General features: G+C 53.4%; 2 protein-coding genes across 5 annotated transcripts in view; one reads left to right on the forward strand and one right to left on the reverse strand.

Annotated features, from left to right (window-relative positions):
* SPMIP11 (sperm microtubule inner protein 11) overlaps positions 1-5,641 on the forward strand; it is a 31,862-nt gene extending 26,221 nt beyond the window's left edge. For 3 of the 4 annotated variants that reach the window (XM_076007222.1, XM_012758757.3, XM_012758691.3), the window contains 3 exons: positions 2,687-2,806; positions 4,939-5,083; positions 5,459-5,641. In XM_076007222.1, the coding sequence (XP_075863337.1) occupies positions 2,687-2,806; positions 4,939-5,083; positions 5,459-5,507 (314 nt within the window). In that variant the 3' untranslated portion in view covers positions 5,508-5,641. The remainder of the gene's footprint in view (positions 1-2,686; positions 2,807-4,938; positions 5,084-5,458) is intronic. The other variant, XM_076007223.1, reaches the window with a different exon arrangement.
* A 404-nt stretch (positions 5,642-6,045) lies between these two features.
* Positions 6,046-26,597, reverse strand: ADCY6 (adenylate cyclase 6). The gene is made up of 22 exons (XM_012757888.3): positions 26,465-26,597; positions 21,246-22,107; positions 17,225-17,374; positions 16,736-16,857; positions 16,531-16,642; positions 16,233-16,360; positions 15,540-15,698; positions 15,320-15,461; positions 15,079-15,207; positions 14,794-14,819; positions 14,414-14,561; positions 14,080-14,177; positions 13,817-13,904; positions 13,528-13,644; positions 13,133-13,291; positions 12,677-12,855; positions 11,781-11,816; positions 11,565-11,694; positions 10,986-11,249; positions 9,999-10,203; positions 8,759-8,883; positions 6,046-8,543 (listed from the first exon to the last, which is right to left on the reverse strand). Exons 2-22 carry the CDS (start codon positions 22,104-22,106, stop codon positions 8,418-8,420), a joined length of 3,504 nt encoding a protein of 1,167 aa, XP_012613342.1. The 5' UTR covers position 22,107; positions 26,465-26,597; the 3' UTR covers positions 6,046-8,417.
* Between the last annotated feature and the right edge of the window lie 1,132 nt (positions 26,598-27,729).

Raw genomic sequence — 27,729 nt, forward strand, 5'->3', positions numbered from 1 at the left:
CATATCTGTTTACCAACAAAAATCATACCTAAAAAAAAAAAATCATACCAAGCATGGTATTAACTGGGTGGGTGAAGAACCTCTGTTGTACCACCTACCAACAAAATGATTGATTCGTCTACCTTGCCACACTGGAGTTTGCTCATAAAGAGTTTGTTCTGCTTCCCTTTACGCAGAACATGCCCTTCCACAGCAGCTGTGGCATGATTCTTACCCATACCTGCTACCCTTCACCCCAGGTGTCTTCCAAACTTTGGCAGTTTGGGGAAGGTATAGGTTACCAAGAACATATCCCAGCTTGCCAAAAATGGATGTAAAGTATATGCCAATCAGCTCTTGACTCAGGAGGAAGGAATCCAAGTGGGTGATACTGTCCAACATACCTCCATGCACACAGTAACCATCCATATGGGAAGCTGGGAACCTGCTGTTTGCACACTTTGAGATAATAGAGAACATCATCTGACTGTACTTTTAAAGAAAATCAGCTTGAGGCCTTAGGACCAGATAAAGAGTTCCCACTGTCACCTGAGCTCAGACCACTAGGCATATGCTCTTCTTTGTTCTCTTCAGTCTACATCTGTTTGTCCATGGATATTCTGCCACCTCCACTTTGCTCAAAGTCAAGTGACCAAGCTCAAATGAGATTGCTTCCAGGAAATAGCCCCTCATTGCTGTAACCTGTGAGGAGGTACAAATCAGCCCCCTAGTTCAGTCCAGGTTTCCAGAACTCTACATGCTAATAAGGGTTTCAGTACTGCCACCTCTCCAAGTCCTCAACTGTATATGGAGGGGACTCAAACCATGCCCTGCTCTGGTGGTGTCATTATCCCAAACAGAGGATGTTAGAGTGGATTTTGATGGGAGGGCAAAAGGGAGAGAGGAGGGACAGAAATGATGAATGAGTAGGGCCAAGCCAGGAAGAAGGGAAAAAAGCAGGAGCTGGGGGAAAACTTCCAGAACAGAGGTCGAATCCCCACCCACCACCAGAGATGAGTCAGCAATCCTCAACAATTTCCAAAGAGAATGGCAAACTGTGATCCAGTTCCTGACAAGCACCAATAATCAAGAAAGATAAAAATCTGAAGAGTGGGACAGAGACACTGCTCCATGAAAACAGAACAAAGGCACAGAAAGTATCAGATGCAGAACTGGATTTCACTTTGCATCTGAGACTGATTGGAAGAGATTAGGAAAGGGGCCCAGCCCCTTTTGGCTTGGGTGATGGATAGAACATCCAAGAGACAGAAATCTGGGAGCCACCCTGGACAGCTCTCTTTTACTCACCCCTTCACCAAGTCATGCTTTTTGTATATTAAATTTTTCTCAAACGTATTCACTCTTGTTTAGGAGTCTGACATGCAAGCTAAATCCAGCCCATTTAAGCAGAACATGAAAGTATTAAAAAATATATTGGGAAGCACATAAAAGCTATAGGAGGAATGGATAACCAAGCTCGGTGGATAGTAACCGGAAACAATGCTCACAGTCATGCCGCAGACTTGGTTCGGCATAAACACTACTACCTGCAATGCTATGGAGGACATGGCTGGCACCAAGGATGCTGGGCCCTGCATACTGCCACCAGAAACAAGATGCAGCTGCTGCCACCTCCATCACACTTTGTATGTCCACTCCTTCCTTGCAACCTCGTCTTTGATTCAGAATCTGGAGCAGATATGCTGGGCCTAACCCAAATTCTTTCTCCATGCCCTTGCTGCAAGAGAGGCTGGGTAAGGAAGATCTGGTCTTTTTGGCCTCTATAGTGAGATATATAGGTTTTGCTTTATACGAGGTGATTCCCAAACATGATTAATGCTAGGTAGCCACTACACACACTACTTTACAAGCCCCATCCCCTGTCCTCCACTTCACCCAGCACTCTAGGTTCCAAATCAAATAGATAACTTTCTGATGCCACTATTTTTTTTTTTTTTTTTTTTGAGACAGGGTCTCACTCTGTCACCCAGGCTGGAGTGCAGTGGCTTCATAATAGTTCACTGCAATCTCAAACTCCTAGGCTCAAGTGATCCTCATGCTTCAGCCTCCCAAGTAGTGGGACTACAGCTGCGTGCCACCATACCTGGCTAATTTTTCTATTTTTTTGTAGAGATGGGGTCTTGCTTTTGCTTAGGATGGTCTTAAACTCCTGGCCTCAAGCAATCATCCCACCTTAGCCTCCCAGACTGCTGAGATTACAGGAGTGAGCCACCGCACCTGGCCCTCTGATGCCTCTCTAATGCTTCTAACACACTTGCCATTCTGCTGCCTGAAATGCTCTTCCTGATTCTACTCTGGCCCATGAACTCCTTAAGCTCCAAGACTTAGCTCAAACGTAACTTCACTTAACGTAGACCATTTGAAGTTCTACAAATATGCCAATCCCAGGAGTGTCCACCCAAATAAAGGCCCTTTATCACCTGCACTAACCCTAAGCATCTGTCCAATATCCCATTAACACAAGGCCACTCAAAGCCAAGGAGTCAGGGAAGAGCAAGACAGTGCTAAAGGAGATCTTGTAATCCCTCTCCTCTGTCAAAGGCATGGCGATTTGATTCCTGAGATCCTGAGAATCAGATGTGTCTAGGAGAGATCCCTGCCATGTATTTTGGTTGGCATAGAGACCAGGTAACCAGAGAAAAAAGCCATTTGCCAAGTACTCAGAACAAGTCTACTCTCATTTCAGACCAGAAGGAACCAGTGCCCACTAGGCTTCCCCACATCTTCTCAGATGGGAATTACTCTGTGCACCAGAATAGCCACAGAAAGTACCACGAAGCTGTACGGAAGGTGTTGTTAAAGACATGTAAGTATCTTGGAGTGGGAATTATGCTAGGGAAAGAAAAGATGTGTCTGAGTTCCTAAAGAATGGCTGGGATATGGTGGGGGCATGGTTATAGAGCAGGGGAAAAAAAAAAAAGAGCCAAGAAGAGAGACTGAGAGAAGGGGGAGAAAGTAGACTTGAAGGGTGGGTGAGCATGGTAAGATAAAACTTGAATCACAGCCTGGGGAATATTGACCACTTGTTCTTCCACCATCTTAGCACTTGCGGGAAGCTCTTTTGGCGATGGGCTCACTAGCAGCAGACCAAACTCTGATACATGCAATGTCTTGTAGGAATCTCCAGGGAAGTATGCTATGTAAAGAAAACCAATCCCCAAAATAATCACATACTATATGATGCCATTTATATAGCATCTTTTTTTTTTTTTTTTTTTGAGAGAGAATCTTGCTTTGTTGCCCAGGCTAGAGTGAGTGCCGTGGAGTCAGCCTAGCTCACAGCAACCTCAAACTCCTGGGCTCAAGCGATCCTCCTGCCTCAGCCTCCCAAGTAGATGGGACTACAGGCATTGGCCACCATGCCCGGCTCATTTTTTCTATATATGTTAGTTGGCCAATTAATTTCTTTCTATTTATAGTCGAGATGGGGTCTCGCTCTTGCTCAGGCTGGTTTCGAACTCCTGACCTCGAGCAATCCGCCTGCCTCGGCCTCCCAGAGTGCTAGGATTACAGGCGTGAGCCACCGTCCCCGGCCTACATAACATCCTTAAAATGACAAAATTATAGAAATGAAGAACAGATCATTGATTACCAAAGGGGATGTGTCTACCTATAAAATAGTGACTCCGGGTTGGATGGTGATGGAACTGTTCTGTATCAACCTGCTAATATCCCGGTTGTGGTAGTGTATATTATAGTTTTGTAAGATGTTACCACTGGGGAGAATGGGTAAAGGGTACACAGGTTCTCCTTGTATTAATTCTTATAACTGTATGTGAGTCTATAATTATCTCAAAATTAAAGTTTAATTTAAAAAACTAAAATACTTTCAGAAATCAAAATAGCTATATGCAAAAGGAGGGGTATCTGAGTTATTTCTAATAGCAAAAAATCTTTAAAGCTTATTAATAATTAGCAAGAAAACAACTAAGTCAAAAATATAACATCTACTCAATGAATGATTAGGGGCCAGGCACAGTGGTTCACGCCTATAAATCCCAGTACTTTAGGAGGCTGAGTCAGGAGGACTGCTTGAGGCTAGGAGTTTAATGCTAGCCTGGGTAACACAGCAAGACTGCATCTTTAAAAAAATTTTTTTAAATTAGCCAGATGTGGTGGCATGCACCCATAGTCCTATTTGAGAGGCTGAGCCAGCAGGATCAGTTGAACCTGGTAGTTGGAGATTGCAGTGAGCTGTGATCACACCACTATACTCCAGTCTGGGCAACAGAGCAAGACCCCATCTCTCACATACACACAAAAAATTATTAGGGATTTAAAAAAATAATGTTTATAAACACTGTATAGCAAACCAGAGTATGAGACTATAATTCTAAGTTTAAAAAATATATACATTGTATACTGGTAGAATTAGATTTATCCATATAAATAGTAAAAATATATTTTTCACTATAGGTAAGTCTGATATTATTTCAAAATGTTAAAAACATTATCATCTAGAACATGATAGGCACTTGACAAATGATATCTATTAGCAGTATCTAAATGTGAAGTCGTATCATTTTTAAGTTTCAGAGAATTACCTGCAGTGAGCAAAGAAAGGCATTATTTCAAAGAGGAGGGAAGGGAATGAGGATGAGTAGCCCAGAAAAAAGAAAAATAATGAATCAGTGGACCCCATCTTACACATTTCCCAAGTGGGTTGACCACTTGTTTTTCCACCATCTTAGCATTTGAGGAAAGCTCTTTTGGAGATAAGCTAACTAGCAGCAGAAGAACCAAGACTGATTCATCTGACCATGAAGGGTGTGAGATATTGGAATCCGGAAGTGAAGCAGGGTGTGGTGACCACATTCCCAGGACCTCTCAGTACCTGGTCAGGCCCAGTTGCTGGGTTAGGCTTTTGCTGTCCTGAGGCAGAAAAGTGAGCAGACCTTGAAGGAATTCAGTAACCTGCCCTTCCCCCAACCCATTCAGTCCCCAATCAGGTCTTCAGAGTCCCCTTGACTGATGCTCAGAACTTCAGCTTCTGGCGGTCCCATGATCCAGGAGTGCGTCCAGAGAAAACCATGCCATGGATATGGAGCCCACGTCACTGTCTCATAAAAAGCCCAGTGACCAGGTTAGGCTGGGAAGGGTTATGCTGGGGACCCTAAGGGAAGTGCTCCCTTCCCGCATTTAAATTCTTAGAGACTGATCTCTGGTGTTAGGGAAGAGGAGAGATGTGGGTCTTACCAGAGAAAACAGGCCCCAGAATCTGGGCAGTGGTGGCATTCAAAGGAGTTAAAGACTTTGGCTTACCTTTGTGTATGACAAGTATCTACAGTATTCCTGTGGGAGTGTGGGGATATTTCCTCTCCGCCCACCTCTGCACCCCTCCAGTCACTGTCCATCAGGAGTAGCCCTGCCCTTTCTGCAGTCCTGGCAGCTATTTTTAAGGACCTCTCACCCTCCAGCCTGGCCTGGATGAATCTGAGACCCTCTCTCTCCTTTCCAGGTTTATGGATCACGCTATTCTCAATGACAGAACTCTCTGTCTGTACTGAGGAGGATATGGTGGCAGACGGACAAGATGAAGTATGGAAGGAGTGCAGAGGGGGAAGGGGGGAGAAGGTGCTGCCTTCAGATGGATGACCAATGTGAGGGCTCAAGAAGGCAAAGTAAACAGATTGAACTGGAAGTCGCTGTGTGCACTGGGTGGGAGCGGGAGGGTGGTACTCTAATGCCCAGATTCCTGTGAAAGCAGATGTGTAAGAGATTCCTGAAGGAGCCAGACCTCTGTGAGAGGTTTGAGCGGGCCCAAAGCACTAGAGGGACAACCGCAGGGGTCTTGACCTCACATGGCAGGGGTCAAAGTAACAAATCTGGGAAGACACACTGGTCCTCATGATGCTGAAAAGCCGAGAGCCAGTCGTCTTGCTCTCTGAAGACATTGCATCTTCACCTTGGCAGGGAGAAAGTCACAGGAAGCCCTCTGACCACAGACGAGAAGCCCACAGAGCCCTGAGCAGGAGGCTGCCTCCGTACCAGGCTCTGCCACTCTGACGCAACCCAGGGCCCAGAACAGCTGCAGAGAACAGGGAATTTTACAAAGAGTTTGATTTTATTGGTATTTAAATATATTAAATATTTCACTGAAATACATGGTACAACATCCCTCCCTCCACCCCCACAGTGGTTACATTATAAAACCAAAGCCCATGGCCTCCCATCCTGACTCCTCCACCAACTGGGGAGGAAAGGGGCAATGGTAGCCAAGAGAAGGCCATGGCTGGCACTGTGGTATGGGGAGCCAGGGTGTGGACAGGCCCCTCCCAGCTCGCAAGAAGAAGAGACGAGTCACTCAAGGTTGAGGTCTTCCCACTCTGGTCTACTTACATCCTCACCCTTACCCCATGGCACCAAGCAGTCCCTTCCTCTCCAGGGATATGGCCAGGGGCAGGGAAGTGGACTTTCTGTCTGGACCAACTAATTTTTTCCCCTCTTTCTGCCTTGGCTAATGAAGTGCCTGATTGCCCTTTTGGCTGATGCATGAAGATCCCCCAAGACAGGAAGTACTGAGCCCAAAACAGGGCCTCTACAGGGAGCTGGCATCAGAAGGGGATGTGGAAAGGCAAACCCGCTGCCTGTCCCTTCCATTTCCCAAACCTAGGGACTCTGTGGACTCTCTCTCCTCTGCCTCTCTGTCACTTCCAAGACATAGTGATCTTCAAGCAAAATTGAGGCTAGTGCCTTTGGCTTAAATAGGTACAGATAGAGAAACCAAGGCACCAACTAATTCAAGCCAGAGTCGAGGTTGCAGGGTAAGGGGTAAAAAAATGGCAAGGATAGAAAGGGAATCTAGAGTTCAACCTCCTAACCCTTCTCCCAGCCCATGTAACCCTTCCCCACAGGGGTTGGGGAGGCAGGAACATGCTAGACTCAGGCTGAAGGCTGGGGAAAGCCAAGTTTAAGGTTCCCCAGCCCTGTCCCCTAGTACCAATATCTGGGTCCTCAGAGGGATCCCATGCTAGCCCAGTCCCAAAGCATACCACATCCCAGGATGTGGGGAACCCAGGAAATTCCTGAGCCTCTGCCCACCAACCCCATACATACAGTTCAAGTGCATGGAGCACTGGGGCTCAAGCAGGCGCTTGGGTCCCTGCCATAGGCAGGAAGACAGTCATGCTGCACATGTGGCCCCAAAACGGCACTTAGGGATTTGGCACAAAGAGGACTCCTTTCCCCAGCCACCCTCTTTTTGCTACCACACCCCATCCTGCTCCTGTGCAACCTGGGCATCTCTACGTCCCTTGAAATAGGAAAGCCTGCCTTATTCCCAGAAGACAGAGGCCCACAGGAGAAAGGCAACCTGGGGTGGAGAGCTGAGGAGCAGGAGCACAAGGACACACAAAGACCTGGAAAACAGATATGCACACAAAGACCAACATGCACACACAGTTACATAAACACACAGGCCCTCCCCAGTGCTGAGACTTGGGAGGACAGGTTTGGGCTCAGGGTCATCTTCCTCCATGCCCTGACCCTTTTCATTTGGCAACAGAAGGGGTAGAGATGCTCCATGCCCCCTTGCCAGCAGACAGCAAGAGAGTGCTGAGGCAGAGTGACCTGATCTTGACCCCTGTCAGGGTCCTCAGATCATAATCTGGCACCGCCCATGCCCTGGCCGGCCTGTTCCTTGGCACCTGCGGGTGAACTTCTAACTCCTGCCATCCCTGCACACATGCTTGCTTTCAGCTGGGCATTTTCACAGTACCAGTGAGGCCAGACACCCTGTTCCCTGGAGTGTGCAGGAACTGAGGCTAAATCTGAGCTGTCACAAGTCCCTTTGTTCCCCTTTGGGGACAGATCATGGGACTAGGATTTGGCAAATGGAAACATTCCCCTGAAATATGGACACAGCTGGGTCCCCAGAGCATCTCCCTCCTCTGCCCTGTGCCTAGGAGGGGGACTTGGCTGGGATGGGGAGGTGCCCAGGACCAGTGCTGAGGATGCAGGCATAGCAAAGGCAAGCACGGAATAGGCACTCCTCATGCCTGCCCCCAGACTTTGTAAAAAATATTCCCAGGAAAAAGAGGGAAAGGAAGGGCCCAGCCCCGAACCTGTTGCCCAGACAAGGAAAGGGCAGGCATGGCAAGCTGCCATTTTAATCTCTTAGGCAGGAGGGCTTCCCTGCCACTGCTGCTGCCCCTTCCCGTTCCCAAAAGCTGGAAGAAAGGAGAGGAAACAGCCCTACCCCAATTAAAAAAGTCACTTGCATAATCCTCTGGGTGTCCCCTTGTTCACCAGCCTGAGAGCAGACGAGCATGGTCCAAGCACAGCCTGCTGCGGTGTTCCCTTTTGCAGTCAGCAGGGTCTAGAGGCTCGGTGCCCCCTGCCACAGCTCCACCCAGTGAGCACAGAGTCCACTCAATGCCCGCCTTGGTCCCTTCAGCTGAATTTGTGGCTGGGCCCTGCTAACTGCTAGGACCCCCATTGAGGAAGTAGGTGGTCATCTCCCCCTTGCCCTTCACCTTGACCACCCCTCGACACTCCAGCTGGTAGCCCTTGGCAGCTAGAACCTGGTACAGGTCCGTGGTCACCTGGGGGAGTGGGAGGGGAGCCTGCTTAGCCTGGAATCCTCCTGCTGCATTTGCAGGGGCCCAAGGGTTCTCTAGTCAGGCTAGCTCCCCTCCCCCAATCCCTGCCCCACCAACCACAGAACACTGCCACCCTGTCCCCTGTCCTAGCAGACTGTAGAGGCCCGTGGAAGCCCTCTGGACCATACTTCACCCAGCCCCTGTCACATCCCCCTCACCTGGATTCGGTCAGGGACCCCCGTACTGTCCATGCGGCTAGAGACATTCACTGTGTTCCCCCAGATGTCATACTGTGGCTTCCGAGCCCCGATGACGCCTGCCACAACTGGGCCCATGTTCAACCCTGAGAAGGGGAGAACAAGAGATTGAGACCAGTGGATGCTCCAGGGTCAACCCAGGTAGTCATCCCACCTCCTGGCACCTTTAGAAGGACCCAGAGAAAAAAGTGGAAAAAGGACAAGTCTGATTGTAAAGAATGGAAGATCTGGACATCGGATGAGGAGCTCCCCTGAGTCAAGACAGCTGTGCTGTAACAGTATCTGTGCCAACCACTCTAAGCAAGCATTTTACATTGTTCCGTCCTCTCAACACCTCTAAAAGGTAGGTATTATTATTCTCATTTTATAGATAAGGTACCTGTAGTTTAGAGAAGTAAGATGACTTACTAAATAAGCCAGTAAATGGAACAGCAAGAATTCAAACCAGACAGTCTAACTCCAGAACCCATGCTACCAATCACTCCCATCCTCCAGTTCATCTGAGAGGAAGCACCTTTCACCGGACTGGCCATAGATAAGGACACAGGTATTGGAGTTTAGATAAAACTGGTTTTGAACCCCAGCTAAGCTACTTACTAGTTGTTTGACCTTGGGTGAGTTATTAATCTCTCTGAGAGTAAGTCTCTTTATCTGTGAAAGGGGATAACAACATGAAGACTAAGACGTGCTCAAAAATGTCTAGGACAGTGCCTGATGATCTCTGTTCTAAATATCAGACTTGGTACCGGGAAGAAACCCCACAGGAGTCCTTTTTTCTTTTTTTTCTTTTGAGACAGAGTCTTACTTTATTGCCCGAGATAGAGTGCCGTGGTGTCAGCCAAGCTCACAGCAACTTCAAACTCCTGGGCTCAAGCAATCCTTCTGCCTCAGCCTCCCGAGTAGCTGGGACTACAGGCATGCGCCACCATGCCCGGCTAATTTTTTCTATATATTTTTAGTCGGCCAGCTAATTTCTTTCTATGTTTAGTAGAGGCAAGGTCTTGCTCTTGCTCAGGCTGGTCTCAAACTCCTGAGCTCAAACAATCCACCCGCCTCAGCCTCCCAGAATGCTAGGATTACAGGCGTGAGCCACCACGCCCAGCCCCTACAGGAGTCCTGATGGGGAATCTGTGATGCCATCCCTCAGCTTCACCCAGAGAGGGTACTGGGAAAAACCTGCCAAGCAACCAGGCCCTCTCACCAATCTTCATCTGGAAGTTGTTGAAGGAGTGCTCATTGATGTGCTTCATCTGCTCCATGAGCCGCATGGCGTAGTCGGCGAGGGCAGTGATGTGGGAGCGGCCCACCTGATCATAGGTGCTGGCGTTCAGCCCCGAGGCAGCCATGTAGGTGCTACCAATCGTCTTGATCTTCTCCAGCTGCCGGAACCGCTCCTCGCTGATGATCTGGACAGCACAAGGGGACCTGGCTGTCAAGATGAGCCCAATCCCAGCCCTGCCCCAGTGCCCATTCTCTGCCATGCCTTGGCTCCCTTCTCCACTTCCCTATCTCAAGGGCCCCCTTTCCAGATGCTTTTCTCAGGACAGGACTGAGGAGCCAGGAAAACAGGCAGGCTAGGACCCCAGGCCAGGATTTGGGCACACAGCTTCAGACAGCCAACGGCAATTGCTCACTCACAGAACACAGAAGCACAGAAAGGATATTAAGTATCAATTATTCCAACCCTCACCTTTTGGGAAACTGAGTCCCAGGGTGAGCAAGTGACTTCCCTCCAAAACAATGAATGGCCCATTCCTGGCCTGGGTGTTCCAGACACTTCCTCACATTTTGCTCCCAGTTTCTCTAGTCAGAGGACCATCTTGCTTGTTTGGTCTCATGGAGCTCTGTCCACAGACTACTGCTGCCTTTTTCAATGACATCCACCTGGTACCTATCCTAGCCCCCCCAAAGATCCTCATGTTCCCTTTTGCTCAATGATGATGGCCCTGCCCCACTGGGGCTGAGCCCCTTACTTCCTCTGACACCTTCATGCATTCCTGTCCCAGCCTCTACTCTACCTACCCTTACCCCTACCCTTGACATCTCTGGATCCAATCACATCTCCCTTTCTCCTCCCAGTACCACCTGCCCCTTTCAATCCTGGCCTTCTCTCCTTGCAAAGTTCTCTCCGCTCCCCTGGTCTCCAAGTCCTCCACTCTCTGCCAGCACAAGCCGACCGGACAAGTACCTCATCGAAGTCAGCGATGATCTCATTGAGTAGCCGCAGGCACTCGACGCCCTCGTTGTTTGCCTCCAGCTCCACATAGAACTCCGAGAAGTTGGCAATGGACGCAAACATAACAGCCACACACTCACACGACTGATAGTAGAGCTCATCATTGCGGCGCTCCCGGGCCAGGAAGTGGGCAGCCACGTCCTTGGGCAGGATATTATGCAGCAGGCGCCGGTTATATGCCTGGAGCTCCTCCATCTCCTCCTTCTCCCCTGTTGCCTGTGGACACCACACCCATCACCCATTGCCCAGCATTCACCAAGGGTGGATGCAGTGGCCAAGGCTTGGAGGTGGGCATCAGAGGGAATCACGTGGAGGAAGAAAGGCACGGACAGATGAGGCCAAAAGAACAGGCGAAGGGGTGAAGCGGTGGGTAGAGGATAGGGCATGGGATAAGTAAGGGCACAGAGAAGGCATGGAACCAGGCTGGGCTCAGGGTGGCCTGAGCCTTAGCCAGCTAGCAAGAGGTGCATTTCCGGCTTGGCCCAGGCTCTGCCCCTAGGTTCCCTCATCCCCAAAGGCCCACCCAGTCACCTGCAGTTTCCAGAGAAAGTCCAGGCGGGCAGTTGACTCCACCTGCTGAGCATGCAGGTACAGCGCCAGTGCAAACACCAGCAGAATCACAGGGGTCATATACTTGAGTGCCACCCTCCCTGCAGCTGGGCTGAGGGTAAGCAGAGAGATGCTCATTGTCTGAAGGTGGCATTTGGCAGCCCTCTCCTTTGCTGCCACAGAGCCCTCCTCACTTACCAGTCCAGCCCATTGAAGGTCTCATTGGAAGAAGCCCTGGCAGGAAGATAAAGAGACAAAGTTTCCTGGGTTGCTGGGTGGAGGCGTAGAAGGGGAAACAGAGACTGCATTTACTGAGCATATACTGTAAGTCAGGCATTGGGCCAGCAATTTTACTTACATTAATCTACTCATTAAGAGCAGAGATTAAGAAAACTTCTACTCTTAGTGGCTCCTCCACTTACCAGCTATGTGACCTGGGACAAGTTGCTTAACTCTCTAAGCCTCAGTTTCCTCATCAGTAAAACAGGATCAGATGTAAATAACACATGTAAAAGGCTTAGCACAGTGCCTGGCATACTAAGCCTTCAGTAAATGTTAGTTACTATAATCTTTACAACTACCTCGTCATTTAGGTTGTATTGCCATTTTGCAGATGAGGAAACTGAGGCTCAGGGAAGTTAACTCACCTGTCCAAGGTCACACAGCTAATGAGCAGCAGAGCAGGGCTTCACACCCAGCGGACTCCAGAGGCTACCACAACAAGCTATGGCCACATATCACGGGTGAGTTTTGCAGAGAAAAAGCCAGTGTGGTGTCCCAGGCAAAGCCCTCAAGCAGGAGTCAGAAGTTTTGGATCCTAGCCAGAGCTCTGCCACCAAGCTGTGTGACCTACAGGCGGTTAAGACAGTGACTATGAAAGCATCATGCAAATGCAAGAGGGAATTTGTTTTTTAAGTCTAGCCTAAAGACAGGGATTTCCCAGGACTGGAGTTTCCATGGGAAAACTATTTGGGGTCATGTGCTGGGAGCTCGTCCATCTCCTCCCTTCCCCCACAGGTGAGTTGGGGCATTCCAAGGGCATAAGGGCACAGAGAGGCTCCCAGGGGTATTAAAGGGCCTGAGAATAAACTCACAAGCCATGGACGCCAAGCAGTAGGTCATAGTTGTCAAAGATGGTAGCTGGGGGACCCAGCAAAAGCAGCACCAAATAGATGAGCCCCAAGACAAAGATCATGGCCAACTTCCCGATGCTGCTGATGTGCAGGAAGACAGAGCTGGCCAAGAGACTCAGCAGCATGTTCCCGACGAAGTACTGGGAGGGACGGCAGAGGCAGCGTTGGGGGAGGGCAGAGACCATGGCACCCCCGGCAGGGAGAGCCCTGCACTCCCCTGCCTGACCTAGCCTCCCCTCCATGACCCTCGAACCCCAAAATCTTTCATCCTCTACGCCCAGCCCCTACACCACACCAGGGTCCCTGGTTACTCCTAGAGTTGGGGAGTCTGATGATTTCCTAGGTCCCCAGGACCTGGCACAGGAAGGCCAATATCTGTGCCAGGACACCCGCCCTGCCTGAACACTGCTCGGACACCTCAGGGAAGCTGCAGGTGGGTGCGGTGCCCTCACACAGGGGAGCATCCAGGCCCAGAGAGTAATTGAGCTGCTGCAGGTGGCAGGCAGTGACGTCGGCAGGTGTTAAATTCAGCATCCGCGCTGCACAGGTCCGTATGGGGGTGTGGTTACAGGTGTACTGCAAAAGTCAGCGGGTATATCAAAGTAACCAAAGAGGGGAAGGGTTATAAGGTTCATGCCCAGGTACCCCAGGGGCCAAAGTTCTCACGCAAGGATAAGAGGTGGGGAGAACAAGAAGGAGGGAGAACAAGGTGCTCCCTGGGGGCAAAAGTGTGTCTTGTTCCTCTCTGTGCCCCCAGTACCCAGAGCAGTACCTGGCACAGAGTAGAGGCAGAATTCCCACCGGCTCCTTACCATGTTGGCGATGGCAGAGGTGAACACAAGCAGGACTGAGAAGATGCCAACTGCAGTGCTGTGTGCCCGCGAGCGGACGATGCTGCGGGACAGACGTTGCAGGGCCTTAGGAAACAGCTGGAGGCAGCAAGAGACCCAGAGTTGGAGGTTGTATAGGCCAAGGAGGAAGGCCAACCAGGGACGGGGCCCAGCAGGAGAGGCGTGCCCCTCTCCTCCCTCTCCCCATGGGACCCCTCCCTGCCCTAGCCCAGCCTGCCCTCCCCAACAGCCCCGGAAGCCCCCTACGTACAGAACCACAGGAGTACACGGCGCAGGTCAGCACGGTGATGAGCAGCAGCAGGAAGATGCTGGCGTAGATCCCAAGCATCAGGGTGGAGCTGGGGGGAACAGGGCCAGGGAAGACTTTTAATTCCAGAAGATCTGAGCATCCTTGTCCCACCCCCCGGAACAGGCAGGGGTGCAGGCTCCAGGGAATGTTGCCTTGTGTGGGTGTTTAGAAAGCTTCTGGGAAGTGGAGGAGAGAAGCTGAGTGGGGAAGGACAGGGCTCTCACTGTGGGAAGACGAGGAGCTGGATGAAGCAGATGAAGCAGAAGACCAACAGGGCACAGGCGACATAGGCTCCGAAGCGGGGATCCACCTTCCGAGAGTACTGAGGAAGAGGAGGCCAAGCTGGGTGCTGGGCCTTGCCCTGGGGGAGTCAGGTGGCAAGGGCAGGGCACTGCCAGGGGCCTCAATGGGGAGAAGTCGTTGGCCCAATTGATGTGCATCTCTACCCTGCTCTGTGGTCCTCTCCTCACTGCCCAGAAACATCTCCTGCTCCCTCACCTGTGCTCAGCCTTCCCTGCCTGCCCCCAGCCCATCCTTCTGCCCTTGTAACCCCCAAACCTTCTTCTCCAGATCCTCTCTCTGGAAGGTGAGCAGGAACCGGCGCACGTGGTCCTTGCGCAGCTGATCGATGCTGCGGGCATCAATGGCACGGCCCAGGAACTCATCCACCTCGTCCTCAGGGTTCAGGGCATCCTGGGCGCCCCGGCTGAGGGCAGAGGACATGGCTTCACCAGGTGCATGAGCATGGCCACGTGAGAAGCGATGAGGAAGGGCATGAGCAGCACCCAAGGGAGGAAGGGAGAGCTGGGGGTGTGGCTTATGTTCCCACACAACCCATCTAATGTCCAGGCAAGAGGGGGTCCCAGCTTCCCGCAGCCCTATCCCAGGATACAAGTGCCTCCCCCTCTTCTTACCTCCTCCTCAGTAAACTGACTTACTTGTCTTTGCTGGAGTCATCGATGCCCTGGAAAAAGGGACAGCGTGTGAATGTGGTCAGGGCCCCAGCCTTCACCCTGCAGTCCCTCCCCTGCCCCTGCACCATGCTGACGGTGTCTCCACCGTATACTTTGGGGAATTTGGGACCCCTGGGATGAGACTGTCCCTCCTGCCCCCACACCAGAAAGTATATGTGGAGACAGCAACCCCAACAAAGAAGGAAAGGGACAGAGTGTCGAGGGAGACAAGGAAATGCGGCCCAGGCCCTGGTGCTGAGGGCCCCTCACCATCTGGCGGAAAGCCTTGGAGTCCTTGGTCCGGGAGAAGGCGCGGTCAGGCACCCAGCGTGGCATCAGCCCTTCCATAGAGTTGGCCCGTGTCCGTTGCAGCTTGGCCAGCATGGCCTTCTCCTCTTTCTGCATCAGCAGCATAGGTATAGGCTCAGAGAAGGGGCCGGAGGCCTTTGCTGCTTCTTCATCTGTCCCTCTCCCTGCCTGCCCCTCCCCCAGGCCCCGCCCAGGCCCTGACCCGTTTCTGGCTGGCACCCAGGATAAGGAAGGTCTCAATGTGCTGCTCCTTGAGGTATGCATTGCGCTCACCGCCACGGCCTGGCTCCACCTCGTAGTCCCCATTCAGGTACTGCAGCGTGGCCCGAGTGATGTGGATGCGGCTGTGTGGGGCCAGCAGGGTGAGACCCCGGCTTTCCCACCTCGCTCCCATCCCCTGCCACCTGGGCTCTGCCACTCACCCGGCCCGGCCCCCTGCCTCCATGTGGTTGGCCAGGGTCACGTCGTTGGACCACACATCAAACTGCCATTTCCGCAGGCCAAGGACACCACAGTGCACGCGCCCGCTGTGGATGCCCACGCGCATGTTCACATTCACACCTGTCACCTCACGAACCAGCCTGGGAGGATGCAGCTCTGGATCAGCTCCTGGCACTCTTCCCCTCTGCCAGCTCAGAGCCTAGGCCCTCCGCTCCCCTTGGCACCCAGTGGGCAAGGACAGACCCAGATGCAGAGGACGGGAACACAGCCTTCGATGGACATGGGCAGAGGCTAAACGGGGCTCCGGGACAAATGTCTGAGAACTATGTTCTCAGCAGGGGCCCGGCAGCATCTTGTGGAACTAAACTAGGAGGAGGAATCACTGCTCTCGCCTCCATCCTGCACAGCCGGCGTTCTCTCCAGCCCCAGCCCCCTACTACCCCAGCCCCACACCACCCCAGCTCCCCTACCCCACCCAGGCTGGCTGGTGTCTAAGTGTGCACATGGGTTTTTGCTTAAGCTAGAGAAAATCCATTCCTTTCCCCAGTGACAGACAGATCTCAAAAATAGAGAAACAGCCAAGACAAAGGAAAATTCCTGAAGACACATCAAATAGTAGGAGCAGTCTAGGACACTGACGGTTCCAGGAAGGCTGAGATCAGGACACTGCTTACGAGATGGCCTCGATCATGTCCACCCCCATCTCCACACAGCAGTGGGCATGGTCTGCCCGCGCCTCCGGCAGCCCCGACACACAGTAGTAACAGTCCCCTAAGATCTTGATCCTTAGGCAGTGATTTTCCTAAAAGGGAAAGAGTTGGAGGGGAAAGTCACCTTTATTCTCTTGCCCTGCCAGCCTGCCTGGCCCACCACCCTCACTACAGACTCTATCTGCCCCACACCCCCAGCTGTCGCCAGCAAAGCTATGCTCTTACCATGGTCAGCACCGCCCCCAAACCCCAGCACCCTCACCGCAGCCAGCTTGTCAAACCGGGCAAAGAGCTCATTCAGGGTCATGACCAGCTCCTGCGCAGTGCACTGGGATGCCAGGCTAGTGAAGCCTTCAATGTCTGCAAACAGGATGCTGTAGATGACAACAGAGGATGGATGGGCCACGTAGCCCTCCAAGACTCCCAGATCCCCCACCCCTCTTGGCTTCCTGCCCCCCCCACCCTACCTGACGTTGTCATGCTTCTGGATGTAGATCTTGTGGAACATCATGTCTTCTTTTTTTGTGTTGATGTCTTCTTTCATCTCCATGGCAACGTGCTGGGGCAACACCGACAACAGCAGCCGCTCCTAGACCAGGGGTTCCAACAGGGCATCACTGTCCCCTTGGCTTTACATTTCAGTATCTCCTGGTCCCTCCACATCCCCAGACTTCTCTGGAGACCTGAGCTTCCCTTCTGGACTGTGGACCCTCCCCCATCACATACATCCCAGCCCTCCTTGACCACTCCCTATTGGGTCCCCAGATGTGCTCCTGTCTATTCCTTCCTACCCCTCAGACAGGACAAAATGCCAGTATCACAGGGCCTCTGTGATGCAAAATCCAGGGGAACCATTCACATTGTGTTCCATGAAGTTGGACAAGGCTGCAGATCCAAGCTACGAGTTATTTAGGGGTAAGGTAGGGGGAGGCCCGGTCAGGGAAAAGAGCCCCCACCTGCTGCCGATTCTCATGCTGCAGGTGCAGCCGGGCCTGGATGTAACCGCGGGTCTCCTGAAAGGCCTGGCGCTGAGACACCTCAGCCGGGTAATGTGTGCAGATGCCAATGACGTTGGTGCAGAGGAAGAGCAGCACATTCGCACCAAGCTGCAGGAAGGTGTCAGGGGAGACAGGTGACTACCCACACACACACATATGCATACATGCACGCAGCTTGCTATGCTCTCTACGGATGCGTGCCTTTGGAAAGGAAGCCAGAGTCCGGCACTCTGAAAGTCTCCAAGCTGTCCCTGCCCTTGCAATGTTACACACAGGGCTCTAGATCCCAGCTCTCTGCCTGGATCACCACTCCATGACTAGAAATGAGATCTTTTCACAGCTGCTGGGAGCAGAAGCACCAGCTAGGGCCAGGTATGTCATGGGGCCCGGCCCCACAAACAACCCAGACAAAAGACAAATGCTGTTCTTCTGCACGTGGTTCTCCTTAAGGACAGCACCCAGGAGACCTGAGCTCTATATCTGCCTATAAGTGACCCAGGACAAGTCGCTTCGTCTCTCTGGGCCTATGTTTGCTCATCTATAACCCAAAGAGGGGAGATGAGATCTCTAAAGTCCCTTCCTTCCCTGATATAACTTATTATTTTTAAAATTTTTTTCTCAAAACAAAGTCATTGAGACCTGATATAACTTAATAACAAAAGTTACTATTATTATTGTTATGGTAGCTAGTTTGTTGCTGGCTGTCTACAATGTGCCAGGATTCTATGGGTGCCTTCTGTACATGTTTAATATCTTTCTTACAACTCTATGAAATAAGTAATAATATTCCATTTTAAAGGTGTGGGACTCAGGCAGAGACAAACTAAGTAACTTGCCCGAGATCACACAGCTGGTAGTGGCTGGTGTGAGACTTTAGTCCAGCAAGATCAGATTCCAAAGCCTATGTCCTAATCTGATGTCTGGTGCATCCCAGGTTTCCAAGATTCCAATTCACTCCACTGACAAGCTCTTGAGGCCCAGTCTCAGAGCCCAGGCTGGAGAGTCATAAATTCTACTGATGCAAAGAACCCTCCCTACCCAGGGTTGGGGTTCACCATGCCTGGCCTGGCCACCCCACCAGGTCTAGCTCCCCCAACCATCCGCCCCACCAGGCCCTCCGCTGAGGGCCCCCACCCTAGGCGTGTTCAGCCCCCATTCATCATCAGTATTGGCCAGAGAGCAAGTCTAAGGGAAGCTGGCCTCAGGGTTTCTGGAAACTCAGGAGTTAACCCAACCCTTGCAACTCTACCTCAGAGTTCGATAGAGCAGCTCCAGTTTGGGTAGAAGGGAGGGAAAGAGCATTACCTAGAAGCCAGGGGTTCTGGGCTCTGCCCTTAACCAGAACTAGTCCTGTAAACTTGGGCAGGTCACTTAATCTCTGGGACCTCAGTTTCCTCTTGGGTAAAATTGAGGGGTAGATCTGGCTAACCATGTCCAGCTCTGATCATCTCGGAAGGGCCTCCCAGCTTCCCTTCCCAGTCTGGCTCAGAGGCCCTGGATCGACTAGGCTGAGCTCCCCCTCCCAGCAGCAGGGGTGAAGAGGGGGGCACACTGTGTCCCTTGGGGGTTTCTAAGAATAGACCCCAGTGGGAGAGAAAGAAAGGGGGGCAAACCAGGCAACTTCCCTTCCTGGCCCCAGGAGCCCAAGAGGAAAATGTGAGTCACGGCAAGGGAAGGGGAAGGGGGATGAGACTGAAATAACTCTGTATACACACACATCCCTATCTGACTGTGAGAAAAAATGGATGCCAGGGGACCACTGGAGACGCCAAGCTGGGTCAGGGTCACTGAGTGACACTGCTCAGCGTGTCTGAATGAGTGGGCCGGTGGGGGATGAAGATTCCTTCCTATGAGCATGAGTAGGACCAGCTCTGGGAAGGAGCCTCCTCCTGTCCGAGGAGGCTGCACAGGAGGCCACAAGCCCCGGCCCTATCCAGACACCCACAAGCACAAATGGGCACAGGGGGTTTTTCTCAGCTCAGAGGAGGCTGTATGGGCAGCCCTGGCCCTAAGGACTGGCATAGTGGCAGCAGTGACTTTCTCTACCACCCCAAGAATGTGCCTTCCAAGACCCACTAGGTGAGGCTATAGCCAGGCACCCCTTAGGAGGGGAGAAGCTGGCACAGTGCTGGCCTCCCTGGGACTGTGCCCCCCCCAGTCAGGGACCGGACCTGGCTCTGGGCACCACGCCAGCCGAGGGCAAGAAAGAGATGGCCACCCTATCTCACCCCCTGCCGGCCAGACAAGAAGGGGAAAAGAAGGCACTACCCCTAAGCTCCTTCTCCTCTGGCAGGGCAGTCCAGCCCCCAAATCCAGCTTGACAGCCAACCTGGAAAAGCTGCTCAGGGGCTAGCAAAGGCAGGAGGACCTGGCCCTTTAAGAGTCTAACAGTGCCTTATGGGCACGTGCTCCACAAACAAATGGGCTATAAAGTTACTTTTGAAAAGGTACGTTCTGTTCTGGAGCACAGGCTGGGCGGGGAAGGGCATCATGCCAGAGCACCCACGTTTTCATCCTGGGAGCCCCAGGCAACTTCCTCTCTGTGGGTGGGGATAGGGTGGGCTACAGGCCACAAGCCTTTGGCAAGGCAAAGGCTAGTCCCTCAAACCTTGAGCAAGACAGGACAGCACTCTCTAGAGAAGGGTGCCAACAGAGGGCTCGTGAGGTGTGCTGACTGCAGCACCTGGAGGACTAGCCAGGGAAGACATCCTGGTCTCTGCTCCCTGGGCAGGGGGATAACATGAGATGCAGACCCCACCAACTCGTGTCTCTCCGAAAGGGACTTCACAGAAGCCCTGCACGGGGTACCATTCCCTACAGCACTCCCCACACCTTCCTGCCCCAGAAGACAACACCGCCATGCTGGGCTCTATTCCACTCTGGGAAAGGGTGGGGCCCTCACAGCAACTTCATGAGGCAGATACTATTTTTATCCCTGTTTTACAGACTGGGAAACTAAGGCTAGGAGAGGCGAGGTTAGCTGTCTAAGATGCTACAGAAAAGAATGCAGCCCATTGGACAACCAGGTCTGCCTGCAGCCACGCCCTTATTTCTCTCTCCACATTGGCACTGTTGGTGCCGCCTCACACACTCACAAACCCAGAGGCAGCAGCGGCAAGGGCGGATGACCCCCCAGGCAGCCCTGCTAGGCCCCAAGTGCCTGGTGTGAGGAAGAGGGAGGGGGTTGAGATCAAACTCTAAAGCTCTTCTCTTCCACAGTCCAACCTCATTCTAACTATTCCCAGCCCAAGGGGAAACTGACCCCAGCTCTTCATCTTCCCTGTCCTCTCAGAAATGGCCTTGGTCCAGAAGACAGGCAACTCCTCCCTTGCTAGCTCCATCCAAAATGTGCTCAATCCCTCCAGATCACCCTCTAGAGCTACTCTTCAGGGATGGCACCAGGGCCTAAATCTCAGGTGTCAACTTGGGGACAGAGATGCCCAGACCTGGACACAACCTACACTGCCTTCTCTGCCCCACAACGGCCTGGGGGTAAACACCACATCCCTCCAGCCCTACAATATACCTCTACAGACTGCACTATTTAAGTGGGCTCAGGCCAAAGAGCTAGCAAGCTTCCTCAAACTACGGCCAGCAGGCCACATACGGTAGCACATTTATCCCCCCGCCCCCAGGTGTTTTTGCCACCACTGCCTGTCCTGCTTAGCAGCCGATTCATCCCGGGCCCACAGTGCGCACTCTCCAATGGACTGAGGGACCAGCCCCCTGTTTAAAAAGTTTGAGGCCCTCTGAGCTAGAGACTCTGCCCAAGGTGACAGAGTGCAGGCTTGGGTCTTAGGGCCGCCTCTCCTATCAGAGTGCCTAAATGGAGGTAACCCCTGAAGTCTGGCCTCCCACCTCTTGCCCCACCTCCCAGATGTAACCAGACATCCCTGCACCCAGTGTCCCCCTGGGACTTTCCAAACCCCTTCTCAGTCCCTGCTGGGTGCCCTCCACCCCTACCTCCCTGACCACCCACCTGCTTCCAGAGGAAGGCATCCCCACGATTGAGTTGCCAGGCCAAGATCAAATGCAGGGTGGAGAGGCCCAGGCCACTGAGGACGGCGGCCCGCATGCGGATGGGGAGGAGTGTGTAGATGATGTAGACGAAGAACACAGGGCACCAGAGGCCTGCAGAGGGGCTGTGCGGATTGGCTGCCAGGGCGCCCCCAACCTGCACAGCCGCCAGGATGCCCAGCACCACGTAGCTCACCACCCACATGGAGTCCTGGCGGAAGCTATGCCGGTTACACACCACCATGAGCGCCACGAAGAGGGTGGCGGCGCAGGCCAGCAGGGCCACGTAGGCAGGCTGTGGGCGGGCGGGCGCGGCGTGGAAGGCCAGCAGCACGGCCGTGAGCAGCACGAGCACCGCCATCAGCAGCGTTAGGCTGCTCTGGTTCATCTGGAAGAAGTACCGCTGGTACAGGCGCTCCAGCTTGGCCGAGCGGAACTGCTTCGACCGGAACACCTGCACCAGACGGCGCCAGCAGGATCGGCTGCGTCTGGGCGCCGCGTCGGGCGCCACCTCAGCCGTGCCGACAGCCGCCGTCACCTCAGCGTCCTCAAAGCCCAGGGCCACCGCCCGCAGCCCCAGATCCATGCCCTTGCCTGGGCCGCCCCTCCGGATGAAGGCCTCATCCTGCCAGGGACACCGAGGGGGCACCGCGGGGGTGGGGCTGGGTGGCTCTGCATCCCGGAGGCAGCTCATGTAGCGGGGTGTGCAGAAGCCACTGGCCCGAGTCCTGTGACGTCGCGGACGCTTCTGCCCATTGCGTTCACCCCAGGCCGTTTTCCGTTCATCCACTTTCGGGACCAGGAGGCCACTAAACCACGACATACTGCAGGGAAGAAAGGAATGACATGGTATTAATTGCCACTACTAGTAGCTCATTACCTGAGCACTTCCCACTGCCACACTATGCTTCATACACACCGTCCTCATAAAATTGAGGTAGGCAATGGTATTCCCCCTTCAAGGGGTGAGAGAACCAGAACACAGGGAGGTGGAGAAACTTGCCCAAGATCCAGCATCCACGTAAATGTGAAAACCAAGACTCTAACCCAGATCTGACCCCAAAGCCAGTGCACTTGAAAATTCACCTCTTCCCTAAAAGGCACTGACTTCTTGGCGATCACAAACTCAAGTGCCTGTGTCAATGAGCGAAGCAGCCCTGGTTTAAGAGAACTAGAAGGAAAGAGTTCACACCCTGAGCCTGGGGTAAGCACCACCCAGCGCCAGCCGACTGTTGCCCATGGTCCCACTGGGGCCTGACCTTCTGATTTTTTTCAACAGAAGCTAAAGGAAAACTCTGGATCTTAATGCAACATCTCCCAATTTTTAAATGTTGGCAACTAATTCACATTTTTCAACACTGCAAGCCAAATAAATCACGTCTGTGGGAATAGTTCTGCCTGTGAGCTGCCAATCGGTGACCTCTGTACAAAAGGGAATCTCTTTCCACATCCTTCCTCATCACACTCACACACAATGCACACTTCACCCAGCTAAATTCAACTTCTCCCTCAGGTCACGGCTTAAATGTAACTTCCGCAGGGAAGATTTCCCAGCTCCCCACCCAGACTAAGTTTGGTCCCATTTCTCTTCTGGACATTTCCTCCATAGGACCATGGCAATTATAATGAAATCACTCCTTCTTTACTGTGTGTCCCTGCCCCCCTGACTATAAGCTCTGTGAGGGTAGGTATTATATCTACCTTGTTCAGCACTTTGTTCCCAGTGCCAAGGACTGGGCCTAGCTCATAGTAGGGACTCATGTTGAAAAGACAGAGGGAAAGCAGGCCCTAGGGTATTGGTGTGGGGCAGCTAACGTGAAATGATGGCTAATATTGATAACCCTACGGGTCTTCATCTTACTCACTGCTCCCCAGTCATGAGCCTCTTGCTGTTCCCCACAACACCTGGCCAGCCAGGGACCCCAGTGCTTGCTGTTCCCTCTGAACAAGAGCTCCTCCAGGTCCCAGCCCAAATGTCCGCTTATCAGCAAGGCTTTCCCTGACCACCCTATTAAAATAGTAACCTCCTTTCCTGGGGCTCCCTATCTCTCTTCCTAGCCCTATGCTTTTTTTCTCCACAGCTCTTATCAGCAACTTCCATTCTATACATTGTTCTTATTTGTTCATTGTCTCTTCTAACTGGAATGTCAACTTCATGAGGGCAAGGATTTTGGCCTGTTTTGCTCACTGATATATCCACAACACTTAGTGGGATCTCGATACATATCCACTGAGTGGATGGATGGTTGTTTGGATGGATGGATGGATGGGTAGGTGAGTGGGTGGGTGGATTATACTCCCATGCACTTTCTCTGTGCTTTAAATTTTTCAAGGTCTTTTCACATGCCTAATTCCATCTGATCTTCACCAAAACCCTGTAAGGCTGGTCCTGTGGCCTCCTGGGAAAAAAACAAAAAGAAAAATAAAAACTGAGGTCCAAGGCAGTTTTATATGGCTGGCCCAAGTTACAGAGATCATGGGTAACTAAATCAGTCCAGGATCCCAGGTTTCCTGGAAAAAGTATCTTGAACTGGGGTGGAAGGACTCCATGACAAGACTTTTATTGTGTCTCCTGGCTGAGCCCAGGCCAAGAGTAGATGAGGATGAAAGCACTGTCATCCATGGATACCTGGGCCCCCACCAAGGCCACACTCCTCCATGCCCACCGGGCACCCTGAGGGGCTCCTTGTACTTAACCTGCCAAGCTAGCAGCACTGACATTTGTACTCAGTAGGGGCAAGATGGGACAATACCCAGCCAGCACTTGCCACAGATAGCCAAAGAACCAGATGCTCAAGCCAGATGAGCAGCACTTAAACTGACACCCAAGGACCCAAAAAACAGAAGTCAGGCTGGGACTTCTCTGTGCACCCCCAAACCTCCATTCCTAGGTCACCCCCAGCCAAGTTTTGTGGACATCCCTTCTCCTATATCCTATAAAGCACCATGCCCTTCAACCTCTTAACATAGCCATCTAGAAGGACAGATCAGGAATATAAGACTTTTGGTCAGCCTGGTATTTGGAAAAGGTCACCAAAGAAAGCTTGGCTCTTCAAAATACTTCATTAGAAGCATCTTTGGCGTAAGACCAGGTTTCAAACCTTAGCAAGATTATTTGCTACTGCACAGCCTTGAACAAGTTATTTAACCTCTCTGTGTCAGTTTCTTCATCTGTAAAATGAGGAATAATGGTCCTCAGGAAAGAATCTAGTCACACCTGTCATGAAGTACATACTTGATATTCGTTCTTCCCCCCACCCTATAACATTTGAACCCAAACCTCTGCCAGTGTCCCAGAGATGGAAAAATGAGAAAGTCATGAGCAAGAATAGGCATCACTCCCGCTAGTCAGATGCCTGGTTTTATCAGTCCTTGTGTCCTCAGCTGTCAATCCACAGAACTGCTGGCGACACAGCCCAGAGTGAGGTTTTTAACCACCCCCACCCCTGTGACATTTTGCTTTAGCTTTCTCCCATTTGCCAGTCCCCTGCCTTATTCTTATCTGCCCCCCTACCCCCACCCCCAACACACACACCACTACCACTGAGCCAGACCTCTGTTCCCAAAGGCCATGTTCCCAGCCCCCTGGAAGCACATCCTAGCATCTGGCTCAGATCCACAGAGGAAGGGACAGACACTGTCCAGGAGAATGCATGACCCTCCCAAGAACACTCTGACCCCCCAGGGGATAGCTTCAGAGCTCTGTAATTGTCCAACCAACTGCAACTATCCCACCCTGGGCTGCACTCCAGGCACTGCCCATCCTGGAGAATTCACCAGGCTCCCAACACTCCAGGCACTCTGTGCCAGACTAGTATAGCAGGGAACAGGGGAGGGCACTGTTCCAAGCCACAAAACTTCTCTATATGGTCCTCCAACCATCACTATGACCACCTCCCTCTTCTCCAGAGTCAGGCTCCTAAGGCTAAGCCTTGTGCCTCTGACCTTCTCCTCCCCTGAGTCCTGGTCCCTTTGCTCTCACTCTCTCTCTCTCACACACATGCACACAGATCTGCTACTCCAAGCCCCTCCGGCTCCCACAGCCAGAGCCATGTCCCATTCAGCCTGGAAGCCTGAGGCCCAGTGCCACCCAGACCTCAAGTCCCTCCCAAACCCTGATCCTTCAGTCTGAGACCACAGTCTGGAGCAGGCCAAGGCCCAGCCCTAAGGATTGACCTGCCCACTGCTTCGCCAAACCCTCTTCATAGCCACCTCCTGTCCATCCCATCCCCAGGGCCCATCTGCCCCTGCCCTGCTTGGCAAAAGAAAGCTCCAGGGCATTTAAAACGACTTCAGAAAGTTCATAGCAGAAGGCACTGCCCAGGCGGGGCCCAACAGTGCCAGCACCGCCCACCACACTGGGACATGGGCCTCCATGCCTCAATTCCGGGCCTTTCCAGATGTAGAAGAGCCTCCCCAGGGCCTGTATCTGTAGGTTCAGTGCCTGTTGCCTTGTCCTCCCTTCCCCAGTCCCCACTCTCCCTAAAGACTACAGAGGGCTCCCAAATCCACCCCAACCAGAAGACCCCCCACCAGGTTCCTCTCGCTGACAGGGGCACTCTGGTAAGGGGAGGATATGGCAGAAGAGTCTCCCACTGCCCGATTTCACCTCTGGCACTTCAGTCAGGCCCCAGAACCTGCGCCCCTGCCCACCCTGCAGCAGGCCTTGGGGCAGGGGGGTGCTGACACCACCCCTTCCATTCCAAAGGTTTGGATGAAGGGTGAGAAGGGGGCTCCCACGGAGGGCATCCCTCCCTCTGCCCAGGTGGCCTCCCTCGCCCCTAAATACAATCACACTCTACCCCAACTCGGACACTCGGAGGCTCACCCCACAGCCCCGCTACAAGCACCTCGGGCCAGCCCCTCCCCCAGTACGCGCCTTTCCCCTCCTCCGGGTAAGCCCGGGACTCGCGTCCAGTGGAGGAAGGGAAGCATGCGGCGGGCGGGGAGGGTGGGGAGCCTCGCGCCCGGACCTCGGAGTCCTTGATCCCGTCTCCTCCACGACTTCCCTTGGACAACCTCAACTGCCTCAGGCTCCCCACGAACACCGTCGAGACTGCTCATCCCGGGCGCCCGCGCCGCCACCAAAAAACTCGGCGGGAGCCGCGCCGGTGCGCCCCAGCCCGGCGGAGACCGCGCGCCCCGCGCAGCCACTTCCCCGGCGCTCCCGCCGCGTCTCACCTGCCGGCCCGGGTCGGCGCCTCCCCCGGGCCCCCGCCCCGCCGCCCCCGCGGGCTCCGGCCGGCCGGCCGGCCGTCCCGCGGTCCTTCTCGGTGCCCGCGCGTCCCGGCCGTCCCGCCCGCCGCCCCGCCGTCCGTCCGGCCCTCGCCCCCTCCTTGTTGTCCAGCGCAGCCGCCCTCTACCCCGGATCCAGAAGTCCCCTCCCCGCCGGCTCCCGGACTCCCCGCCTTAAAGGCACAAGCGCCTTTTGTCTGGGCACCCGCTCCTCCTCCCCAGCAGCGGGCGCAGAGTGGCCCACTCGGGCCCGAGGAATTGGGTAGGGGTGGAGGAGACCGAAGAATGGGACCCCTCCCTCCGCACGCCCCCTCCTCTCCTCCGGCCGCTTCCTCCCCCAGTCCTGGGAGGACAAGCGGCTACTGTTCTGGGACCCAGACCCCAGGGGGGTGCGGGGGGAGGGGACCGAGTAGTCCCCCCCTCCCCTTCTCCCCCAGGCCGCATCCTCCCGCATTCCCCTCCCACCCTCACCCCAGGGGTCCCCAAGTGTGTCAGCAAACCCACCCCTCACAGCGATTACCCCCGCCCCGCCCACCGAGGGTCCGCTTCCTTCCTGTCGGGGTCCCCAGGGGCTCGCCTGCGCCCAGCGCCCACTCCTCACCCCTCCCTGACTCCCTGCCCCAAGCCCAGCCCCCACCCTGCCATACCCGCCCTGCCTGCCACGGCTGCTCCCTCCCGCGGGAACTCAGTTTAATAATTAATTAAGATTTCATTCCACTAGGCGCCAGGTGTGTGCGGCCTGCTTGCCCGCACACCACTTCTTTCCTCTTCTCCCCACCCTCTGGGGCACCGGTCCCGACTCGAAACTGCTGCCCCAGAGCCCAGGAGGAGAGAAGGGGCACTGTCCTCGCTGCCTTCCAGCCCCAGCCTCTCTGTGGAGGAGCCCCTTCCCTCCGCACCTGCCAACCTGCAGAGTCCACTCCCCCACCCCCGCACCTTTTACCCAAAGGGTTGAGCTGCTCTGCTGGGGGCTGGGAGGGGTGCTGCTGGAGTGCATTGCTAGCTACACTAACTGAGAAATTGTTTGGGACTTTTATTTATTTCCAACAGGAAGCAGCCTCCAGAGTTACCTGGGAGATGGGAAAATCATGTGAAAGCTGCTTTAACCCCTTGAGGATTAGAATGATGGTGGAACCCGAAAGGAGAAGAGGGTTAATTCCCAAGATGTAGATGAGTCTGACTCTAGAGGAGGTGCCATTCCAGAACTGGGA

The sequence above is a fragment of the Microcebus murinus genome, chromosome 10 (assembly GCF_040939455.1).
Source record: "Microcebus murinus isolate Inina chromosome 10, M.murinus_Inina_mat1.0, whole genome shotgun sequence".
In the NCBI taxonomy this organism is placed as follows: Eukaryota; Metazoa; Chordata; class Mammalia; order Primates; family Cheirogaleidae; genus Microcebus; species Microcebus murinus.

Bases quoted from the DNA above. Each gene is read 5' to 3' on its own strand.
- ADCY6 (XM_012757888.3), bottom strand. From the start codon at position 22,106: ATGTCGTGGTTTAGTGGCCTCCTGGTCCCGAAAGTGGATGAACGGAAA. The intron at 16,643-16,735 runs GTAGGGTGGGGG...TGTCATCTACAG, and splicing joins CAGAAGCATGACAACGTCAG to CATCCTGTTTGCAGACATTG. The intron at 15,462-15,539 runs GTGAGTGGCAGA...GGCCCCACACAG, and splicing joins GAGGCAGGGGGCCGGGCCGG to CCGCATCCACATCACTCGGG.